The following is a 22,988-nucleotide window of genomic DNA, read 5'->3' as shown; positions in this document are numbered from 1 at the left end:
GTAGGTTTTTTCTAGTTTGGGTTTTTTTTTCCCCACTCGTAACTGATTTCTACTTTAATATTGTTGTGGTCAGAAAAGATCTTTGATATGATTTCAGTATTCTTAAATTTATTGAGATTTGTTTTGTCACCTAACAAGTGATCTATCCTGGAGAATGTTCCATGTGCACTTGAAAAGAATGTGTATTCTGCTGCTTTGGGATGGAATGTCCTGTATTTCTTTTAACTTCATCTAGTCTAATATGTCATTCAAAGCCACTACTTCTTTATTGATTTTCTGTCTGGATGATCTATCTATCTATTGATGTAAATCAGGTGTTAAAAGTCCCCTACTCTTATTGTATCACTGACAATTTCTCCCTTTATGTCTATTAATATTTGCTTTACATATTCAGGGGCTCTGATGTTAAGTGCATAGATATTCAAAACTTTTATATTCTCTCTTTGGATTGATCCATTTATCATTATGTAATGCTCTTCTTTGTCTCTTGTAAGTCTTTGTTTTAAAGTCTTTTTGTCTGATATAAATATGGCTTATCCCAACTTTTCTTCACCTCTGTTTGCCTGGAATATCTTTTTCCATCCCTTTACTTTTAGTCTATATGTGTCATTAAGTCTGAAACAAGGCTTTTGTAGGCAGCATATAGATAGGTCTTGTTTTTGTTTTGTTTTGTTTTTAAATCCCATTCAGTTACCCTACGTCTTTTGATTGGAGCATTTAGGCCATGTAATTATTGGTAGGTATGTAATTATTGCCATTTTATTAATTGTTTTCTCATTATTTTTGTAGTTTTTCTCTGCTCCTTCTCTTCCTTGTAATTGATGGCTCTCTTTAATATTACACTTGGATTCCTTTCTCTTTATTTTTTGGTGTATCTATTAGAGTTTGCTGGTATGTCGTTACCATGAGGTTCATAGAAAATATCCTAAATATACAGCAGTCTATATTAAGCTATCTTAAGTTGATGGTCACTTAAGTTTAAACAAATACTCAACAAGATTTTTACTCCTTACATCCACACTTTATTTATAGGTCATATTTTACATCTTTTTGTTTTGTGAGTCCCTAATTTCTTAAATGTCATTGATTTTACTACTTTTGTCTTTTAACCTTCACATTAACTTTTTTAGTGAGTGAATATAGTACCTATACTGCATGTTTGCTTTTACTCATAATTTTTTTATTTTCACAGTTTTCTTTCTTCTAATTATGACCTTTTCCTTTTTTACTTAAAGACTCCCTAGAACATTTCTAGTAATACTGGTTTAGTGATAATGAACTCCTTTATCTGACGTATGCCTGAGAAACTCCTTTTCCCTTCTTCAATTCTGATGAGAATGATCATCTTGTCATGTAGAATATTCTTGGTTGTAGTTTTTTCCTTTCAGCCCTTTCAATATATCACGCCACTTGCTTCTAGCTTGCAGTTTCCACTGAAAATAGCTAATAAACTCATGGGGTTTCCCTTGTATATAACTAGTTGTTTCTCTCTTGCTGCTTTTAAGAGTGTGTATTTAATTTTTGACATTTTATTTATTTTTTTTAAGATTTTATTTGACAGAGATCACAAGTAGGCAGAGAGGCAGGCAGAGAAAGAGGGGGACACAGGCTCCCTGCTGAGCAGAGAGTCCGATGTGGGGCTCAATTCCAGGACCCTGAGATCATGATCTGAGCCGAAGGCAAAGTCTTCACCCACTGAACCACCCAGGTGCCCCAATCTTTGACTCTTTAATTAAAGTGTATCTTGGTGTGGATCTCCTTGGGTTCATCTTATTTGGGGTTTTCTGTGTATCCTGGATGTATTTCCTTCCCAAGATGAGAGAAGTTTTCAGCTATTACTCAAGTAAGCTTTTTGTCTCCTTCCCTCTCCCCAACCCCCTTCTCTTTCTGGGGCTTCTATAATATTCAAGTTGGTACACTTCAAACTATCATAGAGATCCGTTAACCTGTCCACTTTTGTTTTCTTTTCGATGTTCAGTTTACACACTTTCCATTACCCTTTCAGATTGCTGATCCATTCTTTGCATCCTCCATTCTACTGTTGATTCCCTCTGGTGTATTTTTCACTTCAGCTATCGTATTCTTCAATGTTGATTGTTCTCTGTATAATTTCCATCTCTTTGTTGAAAATCCACTCATCCATTCTTCTCTGAAGTCCAATAGCCATTGTTATGCCCATTACTTTGAACACTATCAGGTAGGTTGCTTATCTCTGTTTTATTTATTTTTTTTCTGAGGGTTTGTTTTTTCATTTGGAGCACATTCCTGTCTCATCTTGTTTGACTTTCTGTATTTCTACAAATTAGGCAGAGCAGCAGCTTTTCCAAGACTTGAAGGAATGGCCTTATGTACGGTCAGCCCATGCCTGTTTACTTTGGTTAGCTGGCTAGAACTATAGCAAGTACAGCCTGGGGGCTCTAAGGCACTCAGCACTGGGGTAGTCCTGGTGGGATGGCTATAGCTGAAGTGGTCACAGCTGGGGAGGCGGGGAGTGGGGGAGATTCTCAGGGCACTCTGTACAGGACACAACCAGAGCCAGAGTGGATGAAGACTTGGGCAAAGGGCTCCCAGGGTACTCCACTCTGGGGGTACCTACCTGTGATAACCGGAGCTGAGGTGTGCCAGACTGGGAGGTCTTGGCGGCACTCCTTCCCCAGGGGTTCTGGCAAAACAACTTGAGCCAAACAGGTTCAGGCCTGGAGTGTTCTGGGATGCTTTGCACCATGGTGAGAGAGGTGTAGCTACGGTGGGTGACATTCAGGGGTGTCCCAGCATATGCTGTACTGGGGCTACCTTGTGCAGTCTCCTTTAGGGGATGGCCCAGATCCTGCTTCCATCTGCACTATCAAGGTGGAAGGGAGATGTAAATATATATAAACTTATATAATTTATAAACTATTTATCTATCTATCTATCTATCTATCTATCTATTTATTTATTTATTTTGCCTCTCAGACCCCAGAGTGCATTCTGCAGGTCCCTCACTGGTAGAGCTTTAGGGCTGGTTCCTTTATATTCTAGTTGTTCCTGAAACCATGTTTTATTTTTTTTTCTGTGGCCCCAGAGTGGCCAGGGCTGATGTGGTCTAGGGATCCAGGGCTTGCTGAGGACAGTGTGGTGGCTAGGGAACCCAGACTCTGCTCCTTTCTGTGCTATCAAGGTGGAGGGGGAACATAAACACTGGCACTGCCTAGCTTCTCCAGCATCCCACTGTTTGGTGGAGGGTAAGTTCCTTTATATTCTCGTTGCCCTTTTAAGCCACAGTTTTTCTGTGTCCCAGGACAGAAAAATCTGCTCATAGTCCCTTAGTAGTCTCCTCCCTCCCCAGTGCAGTTCACATCATTAGAATTGGGGGTTCTTGTTACTGTATCTCCTGTTGTTGTCTACGTGGTCCCTCCAACCCCTGCTGTGCAGGACTTGTTCTGTCAGCCCTCAGTTGTTTTTCAGAAGGAACTGCTGTACAGATTGGCATAGACTTGTGTTCATGGAGAAGGAGAGATGAGGGTCTTCTGTTCTATCATTTTGGATCCTCTTGCAATGCACTCTTCTACTGCTACCTCTCTCACTGCTCTCAGAATGGGAAGGATTAATTCCTTCCAATGGACCCCCATCCAGTTTTCTTCTTAAACCAGTCTTAAGTCCTATCACTGCCTCCTACCCCCACCCCAAAGTTCTGAACATTTTGACAAATCCTGCGTGGCTACCAACTCAAGTTCCTTTGCTTAGCCTGCTTCCTCAGCCCCAAAGCTATCTTCTTTCCCCTCCCTCTGTCTTATTTACCATTATTCTATTTCCCCTGATGGTCTCCAAATTGTTCCTGTCCTTCTCTAAACCCTCCCCTCCACGTGAAATGCCTTTTCACCTATCACAACTTTCAGAAATCCCCTCCACCCTTCGGGCTATCCTGACCTGCTCCCTTCTCCATGTCCCTAGTGCTTGGTCTTACTTTATTAGGACTGGAACAAAATTTGACCTTTTATTATTTGAGTAGATCATTCTTCTACTGAAAGCAAGCTACCCATTCTGCAAATACAATAAGAAATAATTTTAAGTTAAAACACCAAATTTATTGCATAATATTGAACTATATGCACACACATAGAAAATAAACATTTCATATAACTGTATATCTTTTTTTAATCTTGTATTATAAAGACTGAAAAAACTACCAATTTAGCAATTGAAATAAGTTTTAAAAACAAAAAGAAAAGCAAAAATCTACATCCTTCATTGAGATCTGATGCTGTATCACGGTTCATAAATACTTCCTTTTATATAAATAAGTCTTTCCTCTAGTGACTAGGAATTTAAAATTAGGCTGACATGGATTCTTTGATCATGTAGAATTTTCTTATCCCATGATGAAGTAGGTTGAGCATGTCGCTATTTTTGATACATATATTTGCTCTAAACACAATCCCCCCCCCGAAATCCCACTGTAAACAAACATTTCAAATGCAATAAACAAAAGTCCCATCATAAAGAATGTCCTTAAATGTTAGCAATTAGGGAAAAGGAAAAAAAATAGAAATTTTGCAATTTAAATAGAAATTAAAAAAATAGACTGCATGCATCCACTAGAAGGACAGGAAGGGAGCATTAAGTCAGGAAACAATGGGATGAAGTGAGTAAGAGAAAGGGAAGGAGAGGAAGGAAAGAGAAAGAGGCGGAGGGCATAATTTGACAGGGAAAGAGAACAAGAAATTTATTAATTCTACTTTCCTTGGAGAAGATACTCTTAAAAAAAGTAATGCAACTTGCTCCAAAAGCCAGATAACTGAAGGAGTAGGGGGTCTATCGCCTCACCTTATTGTCGAAGGGACTTGGCTGAACAACAAAACAAAATTCGGCTCAGCTATAATGCTGAGCTGCTCTGCACATCTCTAAGCAGGTCCAGGAATAGGCAGAGCCAGGTAGAGGCTGCTAGTCCCTCCACAACTTCTTTTTAAAGCAACATCTGTTCATAAAGGCTCCCATGAATTCTCAAAAGAGTTCAGCCAAATTAATGAAAGAAGGGACCCAGATTCAGCCTGCGGGACTTGGGACTTTCTGAAGTAGTCCTTGCCTCCTTAGTCCTTAGAGCAGGGCTGCAACAAGCCAGGAGCATGTCCAAGTCTGCAGAGAGAGGAGCCGTTCTGCACGTGCAGGTGAGAAAGGGCGCATCAGTCAAAATCATTCTTGCGGAGGAACGAGAGGGACAGGAAGCACTGTGAGGAAAGAGCAGGGCTAAGAGAGACATTTGGGAAATGAGAGGTTAAAAAGCCACTGCCGTTTTTTCCAGCAGAGTGCAACATATTCACAAGTGCAAGGAACACTACTAGGTAATTTGGTTTAAAAACAAAAATGCCAATTTTTCACCCCCATCCCCAACCCCTGATTTTTCAGAAAGGTTGCTTCCTGTTCACAAGCCCAGAAACACATCAACCAGGTTCAGGATTCAAAAGTCCCAACCCATTCAGACAATAAAAAAATAGAACTCCCTTCCCCATGGTTTTCTGTATGGGCCTCCATGTGGACACTGAGGAAGGGAGGGAAATCTGGGGCACACTGTGGAGCCTCAAGCCAAACTAAACCCTTCATAGTTGTCAAGGGCCTGGGTCAGCCGTGCGCTCAGGATCTCTTTGCTGCTGTATTTGGGGAGATCAAGAAGGTTGTAGCAAGTGTGGGCCACGGGCAGGTAGTCCTCGCCGCTGGCTGTGGACTGAATGACAATCTGCAGGCTCGCCATGCCGTAGATGGGAATGCGATCGCTGCCGGTCAGGAACACTGAGGAGAAAGGGAAAGGCCATTACCAGCTACGCAGCCCAGGAGCTTCTCTCTGCAGCCCCGCACAGAAAGGAGAGGACCGCATGACACCCTGTGGCTCGCATGAGAAGTACACTTCTAGGTGCCAATATGGATGGCATGAATATTCACCTACGCTCGTTCTTACAAAGCAAGAGGCTGACTGCATTTCAATCCTGGGGGTAGGGGGCGGGGTGTTATATGGATAAAAATTCTGTTTTTCATTAGTTCATTTCAGACCCTGATTATATATACATGGACACAAATCATCCATCTAAATGAAAGATGTCCTAAAATGCCCTCAAATTAAAAATGGCCTCAAATGTATGTCCTCATAAATGTTAGGAGCTTTCACAAAATCAGGGAGGAAGGGAATTCCTGACGTAGGTAAAGAGCTGATCTCAGAGGAAAGCCAGGAAGAAGACCATCATCTATGGGACTTCAAAGTCTCCTGTGGCCAAGGGTCTAGTGTGTATACACCTCCTGAGCTAGGGAATATCCATTTGGTATCTGTTGGTTCCTTTTCCTAAATTTCTTAAACCAAAAGAGTAACAATGATGTTGTATTAGACATTTCACTCTTGTAACACACTGTGACTTGGCAAAAAAAAAAAAAAAAAAAAAGAGAGAGAGAGAGAGAGAGAGAGAGAGAGAAAGAGGCCAATGCAGCTCTCTTTCCATGTTTTCTAGCAATACATAACCTCAGAGTTAAATTGCTGGAATTACTACAAACAAGTCATTGGTTAAGAAACACTTTCAAAAAACCTATTACCTGAGGCTGTGGTATATAAACATCGTTGCCAGTATCTGTAGAGTTACTAAAAGTTTCCACAAGTCTAATGATCTCTGAACAGAAAAAACTCTTCTAACAAATCTCCATGGCTACACTCCTCTTGGTTGTTAGAGCCTTACAAGCTCCTTAACCTGTCATTTGACAAACCTTAACCTGTCATTTAACTTATAGACCACTGTTCATAAGAGCCAATGGAACTAGGGAGAGGAGAAGCAGGGCTTTTTTTTTTTTTTTTTTTTTTAAGCATTCTTGTATGAGCCTGCCCTCTCCCCGCTACTTCCTCTCATCCTCACTCGGTGGGAGCAGTAGAATCTGGGGGTACATCTTGCATTAATATTAATATATGCTCATGCTTATAAAGCAAAAGGGACTGCCTTTCAAAGCACATTGTTTTATTTTATATAAACAAAAACGGTATACTACTCACTAGCAAATTTCTGACCGCAATTATATACAGACACAAAGATTACAACTATTTTTGAAAGGCTGAATGTGTTGACATAAATTAGGCTTCATTCTCATTTCCAAATATATGACCCTTCTCAAATGTCCCCTAGCCAGTCACAAAGGGCCATATCTTGTATGATTCCATTTATGTGACATGTCCCAAACAGGCACATCCACAGAGCCAGAAAACAGATGGTAAGGGGGGCCGGGTGGGGTGACAGGTCAGGAGGAAATGGGGAATGACTGCTACTGAGTTCAAGGTGTCTTTCTGAGGTGATGAACATGTTCTACAAATTACTGACAGGATCAAATCTCTGTGAATATACTAAAAATCACTGAATTATATACTTTAATTGGGTGGACTATATGCTCTGTGGATCCTATCTCAATAAAGCTATTGTAAATCCTATCTCCCCAGTTACATCTGTAGCAGACACTGCAAAATTTTCAAAAGCCTAGAGAGATAAGGGAAGTTAATCGAATTAGATTCTATCAACGTGATATTTCATAATACTCATATATAAGATAACTAATATATTAAAAGCAACTGAAAATCAGCAAAATGCTTCTTTTCTTTCTTTCATGCAATACATCCTATTAGGCATCAAATAAGGAAGTACCACCTATGTTTGCCTGAGGTCTCATTAAGACAAGAAGTGGAAATACACTTCCCTCACTTACTCTTTTTCATTTACAAGACCTTGACCTGTGGGGTAAATCACCCTCCACCACAGGCAACACTAACGCATGGACAAGCACTGTGTTAACATGACTGATACTTACAGAGAAACTTCTTCTTCTTTTCCAATGGAAACTCATGAAATGTTTCCCAAAATAGTTTCACAGTGGGATGTGTGGCTGAGTAATCACCCTTGTAGATGGCAGTCTGCCCAAAAGAGACAAAGAGAAAATCCTATCTTAAAGAAGAAGAATATTACAGAGGACATACATTTGTGCACCGTTTGCAGTGGAGAGGAGGAAATAACCAGTGAGATTAGGAGGCCTCCAATGCCCCCTCAACCACAGACCACCAGGCTCTGGGCCCACCTGGCAGGCCACAGCTGCTTCCTCGGAGGTAAAGACAATACCGTCCCTACTCACCTCTTCGAGCTCCTGCCAGTTGTAGTTGCTGTTCCCCACCATCATAGCCCGCAGCTCGGAAGGCTGGAAGAGCTCAAGCACCTTGCCACCACACACCTTCAGGAAGCCACTGGAGAAGGCTGTGTACCATTCGTGAACTGAGATTTGGAAGACGTAATTCACGTAAGCATCCACGAACTCCTGCCTGCCAGAAGCCCAAAGAAACAGAATATGGTTAGCCCGAAAACTTGTAGAAGTTCTGGGGTGGAGAGAGATGAAAAATGGGATTTCATTAAACTCTCACGTCAGGAGGCATCCCGGAGATTACCAGCCAGCCCAAGGATTCCTCCAGTGCCTCAGGTGATCTGGGGGCAGGGGAGACTGGCGGGAAGTAGGGGAGGCCAGGCAGGTGGAACCATTTTACCTGAGGAGCTTGTTTTCATCTTACTTACTGTCCTCCTTAAAATTTAGTTTGGAAAAAAAAATACAGACTTTTTCTGCTTTAAAGGAAAAGTCTGAGATAATGATTCTAGGCTTTCTCCCTTCTCTTCAGAAACAAGCAAAGTTAAACCATGTGCTACTGGAATCCTCACCTATTCTAAAAGGTAATTTCCTAACTCCTTTCTGGAAAGGATTGTCTTATACAATGGGCTCCAGCTCATTAATAATCAGTCAAATGCAAATTAAAACAGTGATTTCCTGCATGTCAGACTCACAGCAAGCCAGCTTCCTGGGCTGCTTACTGTAGATAAGGGGCTGGTTTCCTGGGCACGTGTCTGCAGGCTGCAGGTCAGAGTTCTATTTGCATACACAATCTGGCCACCGTCGGTATGCATTCAGTCTCCACTAGTGGGAAATGTCAACTGAACTGAGACGTAAACATCTGGGAGAATAAGTTGCCAACATCTGGAAAAAGCTGAAACTGTAAATACACTTTAACTGAGCTACTCCCCTACTGGGGCGGCCCAGAGAGAGTACACGAGACAAATACACAGATGTTCACCGCAGCATTTTCTTGTAATACAGAGAATTGGAAGACACAAAACTAAATATCCATTAATATGAGAATCGACCAAAAAAAGATGGTATGGCCATAAGATAGGAACCATAAAGCATAGCATTTTGATGGAGTTAACTAGGCCCATATTTATCCAAATGAACAGAATCTCAAGATCAGTGTTTGAGTGAAACCCAAGTTTCTGATTGTTAAGTACACTATGACAGCATTTATGTAAGTTGTTTTTTTACATTTTTCTTTCCCTGCCATCAGTCCCATCTTGAATCAATTAATTGCATCAGATGCAACCAAAGGACCAACTACTGACTGCTCAGTTAGTGAGATGGCACAGCTCAGTGGTTTTTTTGTTTTGTTTTGTTTTTTACATTTGTAACAATACTAACTATAAGAGGTGGTGGCTCTGCTACTTACATCTTATGACCCTTGGGTAAGTTATTTAATCTCTGTGTCTCAATCCCTTCATCTGTAAAATGGGAAAAATAAGAGTACATAACCCAAGGAACTGTTACAAAAAATAATGAGTTAATACATGTAAAGTTCTTAGAACCAAGGCTGCTTTGTAAATATTAGCAATGATTATTATATGGTTTAAGGCTATAAGATCTTGTTTATTGTAAGTGTGAAATTCTACATATGCTGTACATAAGAAATGGGTAATTTTTTAAAGTGAAAGCTATAATTAATTGGTCTTAATACACACATTATAAACGTATAGAAACAGGAAAGAACAGGCATCGACTTCATCAGTGTTTTGCCAGCGTGAGAAAGGAAGCTGGAAGAGCGGGACAGGAGTGAGAGGAGGCGCGGGAATCTCGGTCATTGTTTTATTACAAAATCTGAGGCAAACACCGTTGACTCTGGTTCACAGATACAAAGATGTCTGTCAGTTTAGTCTGTACTTTTCTGTATTTTAAAATTTTTTCCTAAAAATTAAAAAATCTGACATTATGAAGACAGATCCCTTTCTACTTATCCTTCACCATAGTATCGTACTTCATACAATTACCCTTGAACGTCTTGGGTTTCCTCCAAGAAAACACTTCTTCCAGGACCACCACCCCTAACTAGCCACCAGGCATGTCATACAGTGGAGCAGTGAAGCAGACAGGGATTCAAATCCAGGCTCTGCCATGTCCTCTATGCTAACTACTAAGCCTCTCTTTTCTCATCTTTAAAATGGGGTAAATGTTCAGTTTTTTAAAATAAAAGCTACTAACACAGAAAGATTTTTACACATCTTTACCACAGATTCTCAACGTTTCTCACACCGCATCTGATGGACCACTTTCTCAAAACCCACTGGATAAAACTAAGAGGACTTTCCTGGTACAACTGCCTCAGAGAATCACCATCAACATGATTTTTTAATTATAGATGGTGATGGTTAATTTTATATGTCGACTTGCCTAGGCTACAGTAATCAGTTAACTTAAGCAAACACCAGTCAAGACAGTGCTGTGAAGGTATTTTTTAGATAGGATTAACATCTGTATCAGGAGACATTGAGTAAAGCCGAACAGTCTTCATGAAGTGGGGGGCCCTCATCCAATAAGCTGAAGGCCTCAAAAGCCTGAGGTCCTCCACACCCTCCGAAGAGGAAAGACTCTGGCATCTACACTGCAGCCTCCATTCCTGCCAGAATTTTCAGCGTGCCAAGCCCACCCTGAACATTCCCAACAGCGAGCCTCACAATCACATGGGCAGATACCCAAGGATCTTTCTTGTCTTTCTTTCCTCTATATATGTATGTATATACACACACACATATACGTGGCCTTGGAGCTGGGGCTGCACTGTTTTCCTGCCTGCAGACCCTACCAGAAGCACCAGCCCTTCCTGAGCCTCCAGCCCGCCTGCCGTTGCACTAGAACCACAACCACTAGCTCTCCCGAGTCTGCAGCCTGCTGACTGCACTCCTGGGCCTTGTCTGCCCACCTGTATGTACATGAAGTGTGCACACACTGCTCCCTACTGGTTCTGGTTCTCTGGAGAAGCCTGATATATCATGTAGATATCATCTAAATTGGGTATGGGTGAGCCTGGGGTGTGTGTGTGTGTGTGTGTGTGGGTGGGTGGGTAGCTAGGTGTAACTGTGTAAGTATATATGCATGTATATACATCTCCTACTGGCTCTGTTTTTCTGGAGAAGCCTAATACAGATTTTCATACCAGGAAGTGGGTACTATAATAGCAACTACCTATAAATGTAGAGCTACCAGCCCTGCTTCGACCTCCTGAGCCCCTCCCTATGCTCCATGTGCTACTGCAGGGTATGGGGCTGCTGCTGGGGGGTGGCCTCATGGTCACCATAGCCCTGCTGGAGGAGCAGCTGCAGCCCCCGGTCTCTGATGGCTGATGGGGACCAGCGGAAAGGTTGCCCTTCCTTCCCCCCAACCACAGGAATGGAGGCAGGACACAGGGCCAGTAGGAGCAACAGGATTTTAATAAACAGAACCCATCCCCCCCCCCCAAAAAAGTAGAATGGCTGTGGAATTGGGTAATGGGTATAGGTGTCAGAGTTTTGAGGCAGTTGATAGAAAAAGCCTAAACTGCCTTGAAGAGACAGTTGATAGAAACGACAAAGGAGATCCTGGTGAAAGCTCAGAATGAAAAGAGGAGAGCTGTAGAGAAAGCTTTTGTTGTCGGAAAATCAACATGCATCATAAGCAGAATCTGGCAAGAAATATGAATATTAAAATGCTTCTGGTGATGTCACAGATGGAAATGGGGAGCATGTTATTTATTGGAAATTAGAGGAAAGGCAATCTTGTCATAAAGTGGCAAAGAACTTGGCCAAATTATGTTCTAGTGTTTTGGAGAATTTAAGTGATAAACTTGGATATTTGACTCAGGAGATTGCCTAGAAAAGTACTGAAGGTGTGTGGTCTGGTTTCTTTGTACTGCTCAGAGTAAAATGAAAGAGGAAAGGATAAATTGAAGGAGGAATTGTTAAGCAGAAAGGAATTAGAACTTCAAGGTTTGGAAAATTCTTAAGCCTATCCATATAACACCCTCTGGAAACAGGGCCAAGGGCATGGCTGAACCATGATTTGATGAGATCAAGCATGTGGATTCAGGAATCCTACCAATCATCTCAGCAGAAGCTAGGAATAGAAATGCGGTTATCCGAGAAAGATTTGTGGAGAACCCTCTTGTCTGATGACTTGGACCCCCAAGAACTGCCTGAGAAGTCAACAAAGTGTTTTGTTTTGTTTTGTTTTTAAACTCAAGAATAGAAACACTGCCAGTTTGCACCAAAGAAGCAGAGCTGGACAAAACGAATGAAGGCTATTGGACTCTGGGAATCTACTGGTATGAAATGAGCCTAAAGAACCAAACAGTTGCAAACGGGTGTTACCTTTTAAGAAAAGGGAAAAATGGACCCAAAGGCAAATCAGAGTCCAGTGAGCCTATCACTGCTGCCATGGGCATGGATGGAGGAACCAGCCAGTAACTTCCCCTCCTGGAGCAAGATCGCCAGCCCCGTGGGCCAGAGGACACAACCTAGACCTAAAGAGGATTATTCTCCAAGCCTCAAAATTAGTGAAATTTTCCCTGCTAGGTTTAAGGCTTGCTTGGGACCTATGACCTCTTTTCTCCTGATGTCTCCCTTTTACAAAGAGAATGTCCATCCTATGCCTGTGCCCATGATCGTATTTGCAAGCAGATAACCTGTCTGGCTTCACAGCTGTAGAAGGATTGTACCTCAGGATTAATCAAACTCACCCATACCTGATTCAGATGGTATTTACATGATATATTAGCCAAGGTTCTCCAGAGAAACAAAACCAGTAGGTGTGTGTGCGTGTGTGTGCATATACATGTATATAAATGTGGGCAGACAAGCTCTGAGATTTGCAGTCAGCAAGCTGCAGGGCCAGGAGAGCCAATGGTGTCATTCTACTAGTGCAAAGGCAGGCAGGTTTGAGACTCAGGAAGGGTTGATGCTGCTGCTACAGTCTGTAGGGAGGAAAACACTGAGGTCCCAGCTTAAAGGCAGTCAGACAGGAGGACTACTTCTTACTCAGCCTTTTTGTTCTGTTCAGGGCTTCAACTGATGAGATCCACGCACATAAGGGACAGCAATCTGCTTTACTCAACTTCCCATTCAAATGTTAACCTCATCCACAGACACCCTAACAGACATACCCAGAGTAATATCCAACCAAATATCTGGGTACCCCATAGCCCAGCCAAGCTGACACCTAAAATTAAGCATCATGAATGAGACTTTGGACTTAGAGTTGATGCTGGAATAGGTTAAGACTTTGGGGGATGTTGGAATAGGGTGACCATAGGTGAGAAGGACATGACTTTTGGGAATTGGAGGATGGAGTGATATAAGTTGAACTGTGTCCCCCTAAAATTCATATATTGAAGTCCTAACCCCAGTACCTCAAAAGGTGATCTTATTTAGATACAGGATCTTTACAGAGGTAATCAAGTTAATATTAGGTCATCAGGCCAAGCCCTAATCCAACATGACTGGTGTCCTTATAAGAAGGGAAATTTTGGACAAAGAAACCTGCACAGAGGGAAGACAATGCGAAAGAGAAAAGGAGAAGATGGCCATATGCAAGCCAAGAAGTAATCAACCTTACCAACACTTTGTTCTTGAATGGAGATAAGAAATCATTAAGCCACTTAGTGTGTGGAATATTGTTACATCAGCCCTAGCAAACTCAAACAGAGACTCTAATCTCTATATGTCAATCACTATTGCTCTCAACACATCCTTTTCTTTTATAATGATCATTAACAGTTACAGAGTGTATTAGGTGTTAGTCACAGCAATAAATTCTTAGATACACACTATCTCGGTGAATATGCAAAACTACCTTTGAGTGAATGGTATGAGAATTATGTCCCAATAAAAATAAATACACATAAACTTTAAGACAACAGCTTTTTGAGACTGCAGAGATAAATTTTCAATTATTTTCCATTTTCAAAAATTTTCAAGTAAATTGTCATTATTCCAATTTCAGAAATGAATCCAAGACAAACAGCTAGTACACGGGCAGGGACAGAACTTGAAGCCAGATGTCTGAATACAGACCTGTGCTCCCAATCACTTCACCTAAGTGCCTTCTCTTTGCCCTGCCTTGATTCTTCCATTTCTAGTGTGACAGCTACATGCGAAATTACGATATGCAGAGATCAAGGTTTTACAACATGATAGCTCATGTATTCACAATTCTGTGTTACAGGAGTCCCAATTGTATATTCGAGTCCATAAAGCCCAGAAAATGAGACCATTTAAGAGATATCTGTGAAGTGCCAAAAAGTCCTAAGATACAATTTGACATACTGAAAATAACAGTAATGAAAAGATGATGGTGACATCCAACCATCAAAAAGATTGTCATTTCTTTTCCCATTTATCTATTTCCCAGATTTCCCAAACCTTCAGCACAAACTAAGCAGTAAGCACCTCGTTACAGAATTTCTTTCCCATAATTGATCACTTGACTTATTTTTTTAATATAGTTTCTTTAACTGTGATTTTTTAAATTAACATATAATGTATTAAATGAGGTGACATTTTAAAACACATAAATTTGAAAGAGCAAGTACTATATCCATTGCCAGTGGTTTTTAAAAGTCTGAATTCAAACTATAGTAAGGGTTTTTGAAAAAGTTTGCTAAGCTGATTCTGAAATTAGTATAGGAAGGTGAAATAACTAGAAGAGCCAAAACAATTTTAAAAAAAGAACAAAGTTAGAGAACTGAACATTACCTAATCTCATGACTTATTATAAAGTTACAGTTATCAAGTGTAGTGTTGATGAAAGGACAGACATATAAATCAATGCAACAGAATCAGAAAGCCCAGAAATAAACCCACACAAATATGGTCACTTAATTCTCAACAATTTTGCAAAAGCAATTCAACGGATAGTGTTTTCAATAAACAGTACTGGATCAACACGATACCATATGCAAAGAGTATAATATCCATACATCTCATACCATATTAAAAGCTAACTCAATAAGGACCACGATCTAAAACTTAAAGTTATAAAACTTCTAGAAGAAAACATAGGTGCGGGTGCTCACTTCGGCAGCACATGATACAGAGAAGATTAGCATGGCCCCTGTGCAAAGATGACACACAAATTTGTGAAGCATCCCATATTTTTCTTTCAATGGATACTCTTATTGTAAATGTGCTAAATGCTCCAATCAAAAGACACAGGGTATCAGATTAGATAAAAAAGCAAGATCCATTGATATTCTGTCTATAAGAGACTCCTTTTAAGCCCCAAAGCACCTCCAGGTTGAAATGAGGGAGGTGGAGAACAATTTATCATGCTAAAAGACATCAAAAGGAAGCTGGAGTAGCAATCCTTATATCAGAAAAATTAGATTTTGAACCACAGACTAACAGAGATGAAGAGGGATACTATATCATATTTAAAGGGTCTATCCAACAAGAAAATCTAATGATTGTAAATATTTATGCTCCTAACTTGGGAGCAACCATATAAACCAATTAATAACAAAATTTAAGAAACACATTAATAATAATAATAATACAATAATATTAGGGGACTTTACACCCCCCTCACTGCAATGGACTGCAATGGACAGATCATCTAAGCAGAAGATCAACAAGGAAACAAGGGCTTTGAATGACACATTGGACCAGATGGACCTCACAGATATATTCAGAGCATTCCATCCTAAAGCAAAAGCATACACATTCTTCACTAGTGCATAAGGAACATTCTCCAGACAGATCACATATAGGTCACAAATCAAGTCTCAACTGGTACCCAAAGACTGGGATCATTCCTTGCATATTTTCAGACCACAATACTTTGAAACTTGGACTCAATCACAAGAGGAAAGTTAGAAGGAACTCAAATACTCAGAGGCTAGAGAGCACCCTACTAAAGAATGAATGGGTCAACCAGGAAATTAAAGAAGAATTTAAAAAATTCATGGAGACAAATGAAAATGAAAACACAACTGTTCAAAACCTTTGGGACACAGCAAAGGTAGGCCTCAGGGGGAGATACATAGCAATACAAGCCTTTCTCAAGAAACAAGAAATATAGAATGTAACCAAACCTAAAAGAGCTGGAGAAAGAAGAGCAAATAAGGCCCGAACCTAGCAGGAGATGAGAATTAATAAAGATTAGAGCAGAAATCAAAGAACCAAAAACCAAAAGAACAGCAGAACAGATCAACAAAACTAGGAACTAGTTCTTTGAAAGAACCAATAAGATCAATAAACCCCTGGCCAGACTTATCAAAAAGCAAAGATAAAGGACACAAATAAATAAAATCATGAATTAAAGAGGAGAGATCACAACCAACACCAAAGAAATACCAACAATTTTAAGAACATATTATGAGCAACTACAGGCCAACAAATTAGGCAATCTGAAAGAAATGGATGCAGTCCTAGAGAGTATAAACTACCAAAACTGAAACAGGCAGAAACAGAAAACCTGAACAAATAAATAACCAGCAAAGAAATTGAAGCAATAATCAAAAATCTCCCAACAAGAGTCCAGGGCCAGGTGGCTTCCAAGGGGAACTCTACCGAACATTTAAAGAAAAATTAGTACCTATTCTCTGAAGCTGTTTCAAAAAATAGAAATGGAAGGAAAACTTCCAAACTCTTTCTATGAGGCCAGCATTACCTTCATCCCAAAACCAGACAAAGACCCCACCAAAAAAGAGAATAATAGAGCAATATCCCTGATGAACATGGATGTAAAAATTCTCACCAAGATACTAACTAGCCAATAGGATCCAACAGCACACTAAAAGGATCATTCACCATGACCAAGTCAGATTTATTTCTGGGCTGCAAGGGTAGCTGACATTCACAAATCAATTAATGTGATATATCACATCAACAAAAGAAAGGACGAGAACCATATGATCCTCTCAATGGATGCAGAAAAAGCATTTGACAAAGTACAGTTCCCTTTATCAATTAAAACTCTGCACAGCATAGGGTTAGAAGGAACATACCCTCAGTATCATAAAAACCATATATGAAAAGCCCACAACAAAAATCATTCTCAACAGGGAAAAACTGAGAGCTTTCCCCCTAAGGTCAGGAACATGGCAGGAATGTCCACTATCACTACTGTTGTTCAACGTATTACTCCAAGTCCTAGCCTCAGCAATCAGACAACAAAAAGAAATAAAAGGTATTCAAAATGGCAAAGAAGAAGTCAAAGAAGAAGTCATTCTTCACAGATGACCTGATCTCTTATGTGGAAAACCCAAAAGACACCATCCCCAAATTGCTACAACTCACACAGGAATTTAGCAAAGTGGTAGGATACCAAATCAATGCACAGAAATCAGTTGCATTTTTATACACTAACAATGAGACAGAAGAAAGAGAAATTAAGGAATTGACCCCATTTTATAGTTGCACCAAAAACCATAAGATACCTAGAAATAAACCTAACCAAAGAGGCAAAGAATCTATACTCTGAAAACTATAAAACACTCATGAAAGAAACTGAGAAAGACACAAAGAAATAGAAAAATGTTCCATGCTCATGGATTGGAAGAACAAATATTGTCAAAATGTCTATGATTCCCAGAACAATCTATAGGATCAATGCAATCCCTATCAGAATGCCATCAATATTTTTCTTAGAGCTGGAACAAATAATGCTAGAATTTGTATGGAACCAGAAAAGACCTGGAATAGCCAAAGGAATGCTGAAGAAGAAAAAAACCAAAGCTGGTGGCATCACAATGCCCGATTTCAAGCTCTATTACAAAGCTCTAATTATCAAGACAGTATGATACCGGCACAAAAACAGACACATAGATCAATAGAACAGAATAGAGAGCCCAGAAATGGACCCTCAACTCTATGGTCCAAAAATCTTCAATAAAGCAGGAAGGAATACCCAATGGAGAACAGTCTCTTCAACAAACTGTATTGGGAAAATTGGACAGCCACATGCAGAAGGATGAAATGAACCATTTTCTTATACCATATAAAAAAGTAAATTCAAAATGGATGAAAGACCTAAATGTGAGATAGGAAACCAATAAAATCCTAGAAGAGAACACAGGCAGCAACCTCTTTGACCTTGGCTGCAGCAGCTTCTGGCTAGACATGTTTCCAAAGGCAAGGAAAACAAAGGCAAAAATTAGGCACTGGGACTTCTCAAGATAAAAAGCTTTTGCACATTTTTTCATGTGTCTGATAGCCATTTGTATGTCTTCATTGGAGAAGTGTCTGTTCATATCTTCTGCCCATTTTTTTTATATGATTGTCTGTTTTGTGTGTGTTGAGTTTGAGGAGTTCTTTATAGATCCTGGACATCAACCTTTTGTCTGTACTGTCATTTGCAAATATCTTCTCCCATTCCGTGGGTTGCCTCTTTGTTTTGTTGACTGTTTCCTTTGCTGTGCAGAAGATTTTGATCTTGATGAAGTCCCAAAAGTTCATCTTCACTTTTGTTTCCTTTGCCTTTGGAGACATATCTTGAAAGAAGTTGCTGTGGCTGATATCGAAGAGGTTACTGCCTATGTCTCCTCTAGGATTCTGATGGATTCCTGTCTCACGTTGAGGTCTTCTATCCATTTTGAGTTTATCTTTGTGTATGGTGTAAGAGAATGGTCGAGTTTCATTCTTCTGCATATAGCTGTCCAGTTTTCCCAGCACCATTTATTGAAGAAACTGTTTTTTCCACTGTATATTTTTTCCTGTTTTGTCAAAGATTAATTAACCATAGAGTTGAGGGTCCATATCTGGGCTCTCTACTCTGTTCCACTGATCTATGTGTCTGTTTTCATGCCAGTACCATGCTGTCTTGGTGATCACGGCTTTGTAGTAAAGCTTGAAATCAGGTAACGTGATGCCCCCAACTTTTGTAGCAACATGGACAGGACTGGAAGAGACTATGCTGAGTGAAATAAGTCAAGAAGAGAGAGTCAATTATCATATGGTTTCACTTATTTGTGGAGCATGACAAATAGCATGGAGGACGAGGAGAAGGGAGTTGAGGGAAATTGGAAGGGGAGATAAACCATGAGAGACTATGGACTCTGAAAAACAATCTGAGGGTTTTGAAGGGGTGGGGGGTGGGAGGTTGGGGGAACCAGGTGGTGGGTATTGGAGAGGGCATGGATTGCATGGAGCACTGGGTGTGGTGAAAAAAATAATGAATACTGTTACGCTGAAAAAAATTAAAATATAATTAAAAAAAAAAAAGAAGCTTTTGCACAGCAAAGCAAAAGAAACAGCTGACAAAACCAAAAGCCAACTGACAGAACGGGAGATGATTTTTGCAAATGTTTGCTCAGATAAAGGGTTAGTATCCAAAATCTGTAGAGAAGTTATCAAACTCAACACCCAAAGAACAAATAATCCAATCAAGAAATGGGCAAAAGACATGAACAGACAATTCTTCAAAGAAAACATCCAAATGGTCAACAGACATGAAAAAATGTTCAACACAACTCAGCATCACCAGGGAAATACAAAATAAAACCACAATGAGATGCCACCTCACACCAGTCAGAATGGCTAAAATTAACAACACCAGAAACAACAAATGTTGGAAAGGGCAACCCTCTTACACTGCTGGTAGGAATGCAGTGATGTTGCAGCCACTGTGTAAAACAGTACAGAGGTTCCTCTAAAAGTTGAAAATAGAGCTCCCCTATGACCCAGTAATTGCAATACAAGGCATATACCCCAAAGATACAAATATAGTGATCCAAAGACACACCTGCACTCCAATGTTTATAGCAGTAATGTTCACAATAGCCAAACTATGGAAAGAGCCCATATGTCCAACAGCAGATGGATAGATTAAGAAGATGTGGGATACACACACACACACACACACACACACACAGGAATATTACTCAGCCATCAAGAAAATGAAATCCTGGGACGCCTGGGTGGCTCAGTTGGTTAAGCAGCTGCCTTCAGCTCAGGTCATGATCCCAGTATCCTGGGACCAAGTCCCACATCAGGCTCCTTGCTCAGCAGGGAGCCTGCTTCTCCCTCTGCCTCTGCCTGCCACTCTGTCTGCCTGTGCTCACTCTCTCTGACAAATAAATAAATAAAATCTTAAAAAAATAATAAAGAAAATGAAATCTTGCCATTTGCAACAATGTGGATGGAACTAGGGGCGTTGTGCTAACCGAATTAAGTCAATCAGAGAATGCCAATTATCATATGATTTCACTCATACAATGGAATTTAAGAAACAAAACAGAAGAGCACAGAGGAAGGAAGGGAAAAATAAAATAAGCTGAAATCAGAGAGGGAGACAAACCATAAGAGACTCGTAATCATAGGAAACAAACAGGGTTGCAGGAGGGGAGGGAGGTGGGAGGATGGGGTAATAGATTGATGGGCATTAAGTAGGGCATGTGATATAAAGAGCACTAAGTATTATATGCAGTGATGAAACACTGAACTCTACCTCTGAAACTTATAATACATTATATGTTAATAAACTGAATTTAAACAAAAAATAAAAGAAAGAAGGATGCCTGGGTGGCTCAGTCCACTAAGGGGCTGCCTTTGGCTCAGGTCATGATCCCAAGGATCAAGCCCTGCATCGGGCTCCCTGCTCAGCAGAGAGCCTGCTTCTTCCTCTCCCTCTGCCCTCCACTCTACTTGTGTGCATGCTCTCTCTCTTTCTGTCATATAAGTAAAATCTTAAAAAAAAAAAAAAACAGAAAGAAAGAAAACATAGGAACAAATCTTTACTGTCTTGGATTTAGCAAAGATCTCTTAAACATGACATCAAAAACCCAATCCATAAAAGAAAAAAATATATATCAAAATTTTGAATTTCTGGTTTTTTTAAGAAAAAGACAGCCATAGGCTGGAAGAAAGTATTTCACAAGGACTTGTATCTAGAATATGTAAAACCAATTAAAAATAAGAAAACAAAAAAACTCAGAAAGTGGGCAAAAGATATAAACTGACACTGCATCAAAGAACATCTATGAATGGCACATACATACATTGGCAGATACTCTACATCATCAGCCATTAAGGTTACTACACACATCTATTAGATTGGAGGGGTGAGGAGAAGCCCAATGATACCAAATGCTGTTGACAATGTAGAGTAATTTAACTCATACCTTGTGGTGTGAAAGCAAAATGGTATAGTCACTTTGGAAAACTGTGGAACTTTCTTAAAAAGTTAAATATACATTTACCATATGACTAAACAGGTCTACTTCTAGGTACATAACCAGAAGAAATAAAAACATATTCACTGTAGCATTTTTTGTAATCACAAAAAATGAGAAACAACTAAAGGGGAATATTACTCAGTAACGAAAAGGAACAAACTACTAGTGTACATAACATCATGGATGAATCTCAAAGGCATTACGCCATGTGAAAAAGGCCAGACTCAAAACTCTACACACACATGCTTCCGCTTCTGGACATTCTGGAAAAAAAATTTTAGAGATGGGCCCATGATCACCAGGGCTGGACCGTAAGGGAAGGCTTATGAGGGGTTTTTTGGGATGATGTTACTGTTCTACATCTCAATTAGTGTAGTGTTTACATCACTGTACTTGCCAAAGCAAAGTAAATTTTATTACATATAAATTAACACAATTAAATTTTTTTATTATACACAAAATATATCTATTTATTATATTGTGAATTATATCTCAAAAGAACAGAACATTTGAAAAAAGTAGCCTGCTTAACACTAAATTTTAAGTTTTTTAAAGACAGCAACATAAACATCCTGAAAGATGAATGCATCCTATTTGTTTCAAGCAAGTCAAGTAGGTCAAATGGATTTTATTAAAATTTGGGCTGTCACAACCTCTACACTATAGGCATTAGAAAGCCCCATTTCTGCCTCTGATTCTGCCAATCAAGTAATACATAGTAACAAAATATTTATTTCGCTTTATTTTTCTGCTTCTAAGTTCCTTATTTTTAAAATGTCAAAAGCATTCCTAACCTCAAGGTACCTGCAGCCACCAAGAGATGATAAATGGAATAGATGGGCCAGGAGTGCTAACAAGATGGACTCCATCTTTGGCCCTCCATCTGTTCATGTTTGCTGTGACCACTCTTGGTGCTACATATTACAGGGTCCTTGGAAATTAATATATATATATACCCTAGAATTCCCCACCAAGGCCCAGATTGGGGAGGCCCGCTTTGGCCTCCCATGAATCTGTTAGAGATAAAACGGTCTTTCCCCTTCCTGATGCACCAGTAGTATCACAAGATCAAATTAAAGATTAGCTAGCACTTAGTTGCATGCAAGCCCTTTGAGGTGTATGCGAACCCTTCAATCTCACTACAGTACCCTTCTGTGCATCTCCTCACTCTAGAATCTGGGCACGAAGGTCTGGATTTTGTGGAGAGTAGCTCTGCAACTACCATGGCTTGTCCTCTGCCTGATCCTCCTACCAGTAAGTCACCCTGTATAAAACTCTGTGTCAACTGTTTGAAGTAGCCTGCTTCATTTTCTGATCTCAACGTGACTTCTTAGTTCGGGGGATCACCTTCTAACAATGGGTGATATATAGAATATGTATAGTGTCAGCCAACTAAGTATAGACGTGTTATCACATTACATTCCCACAGAGCTAAAACTAAAATACCAGCCCTAACAATAAAACTCAGTCGCTACAAATGGTAACAAAAAAGGGAAAGTAAATTATGTGCAGCAGAATTAAGAAAGTAAAATAGAAAACAAGAATCACAAATACATAAACAAAAAAACCTAGAATGTTTGCTATTTGGAATATATCAGGCATTTTGTAAATGGTTCCTTTCTTTGGGGAAGAGCATTAAAATGTCCTTTTAAAAGGGAATATTATTGCAGGTTATTCTTGCAAATTAATGAATGTCGTTTGTAAAAAA

At 39.9% G+C, this 22,988-nt stretch overlaps 1 protein-coding gene, 1 non-coding gene and 1 pseudogene across 6 annotated transcripts in view; 1 reads left to right on the top strand and 2 right to left on the bottom strand.

The window, feature by feature from the left end:
• Window positions 1-4,042: 4,042 nt before the first annotated feature.
• Window positions 4,043-22,988, bottom strand: part of HERC3 (HECT and RLD domain containing E3 ubiquitin protein ligase 3) — a 122,926-nt gene continuing 103,980 nt past the window's right edge. For all 5 annotated transcript variants that reach the window (XM_032332864.1, XM_032332865.1, XM_032332866.1 and 2 more), the window contains 3 exons: window positions 8,125-8,308; window positions 7,807-7,909; window positions 4,043-5,766 (listed from right to left, as the gene is read on the bottom strand). In XM_032332864.1, coding sequence (XP_032188755.1) covers window positions 5,558-5,766; window positions 7,807-7,909; window positions 8,125-8,308 — 496 coding nt within the window. In that variant the 3' untranslated portion in view covers window positions 4,043-5,557. The remainder of the gene's footprint in view (window positions 5,767-7,806; window positions 7,910-8,124; window positions 8,309-22,988) is intronic.
• On the bottom strand, window positions 9,363-9,453 carry LOC116585444. Its single transcript, XR_004283633.1, has one exon. It is a non-coding gene; the product is annotated as a small nucleolar RNA SNORD21 (small nucleolar RNA).
• On the top strand, window positions 15,174-15,264 carry LOC116585413 (annotated as a pseudogene).

This window comes from Mustela erminea, chromosome 2 (assembly GCF_009829155.1).
Source record: "Mustela erminea isolate mMusErm1 chromosome 2, mMusErm1.Pri, whole genome shotgun sequence".
NCBI lineage: Eukaryota > Metazoa > Chordata > Mammalia > Carnivora > Mustelidae > Mustela > Mustela erminea.
Note: the sequence above shows the minus strand (reverse complement) of the source record. Positions and strands in the feature narration are given on the sequence as shown.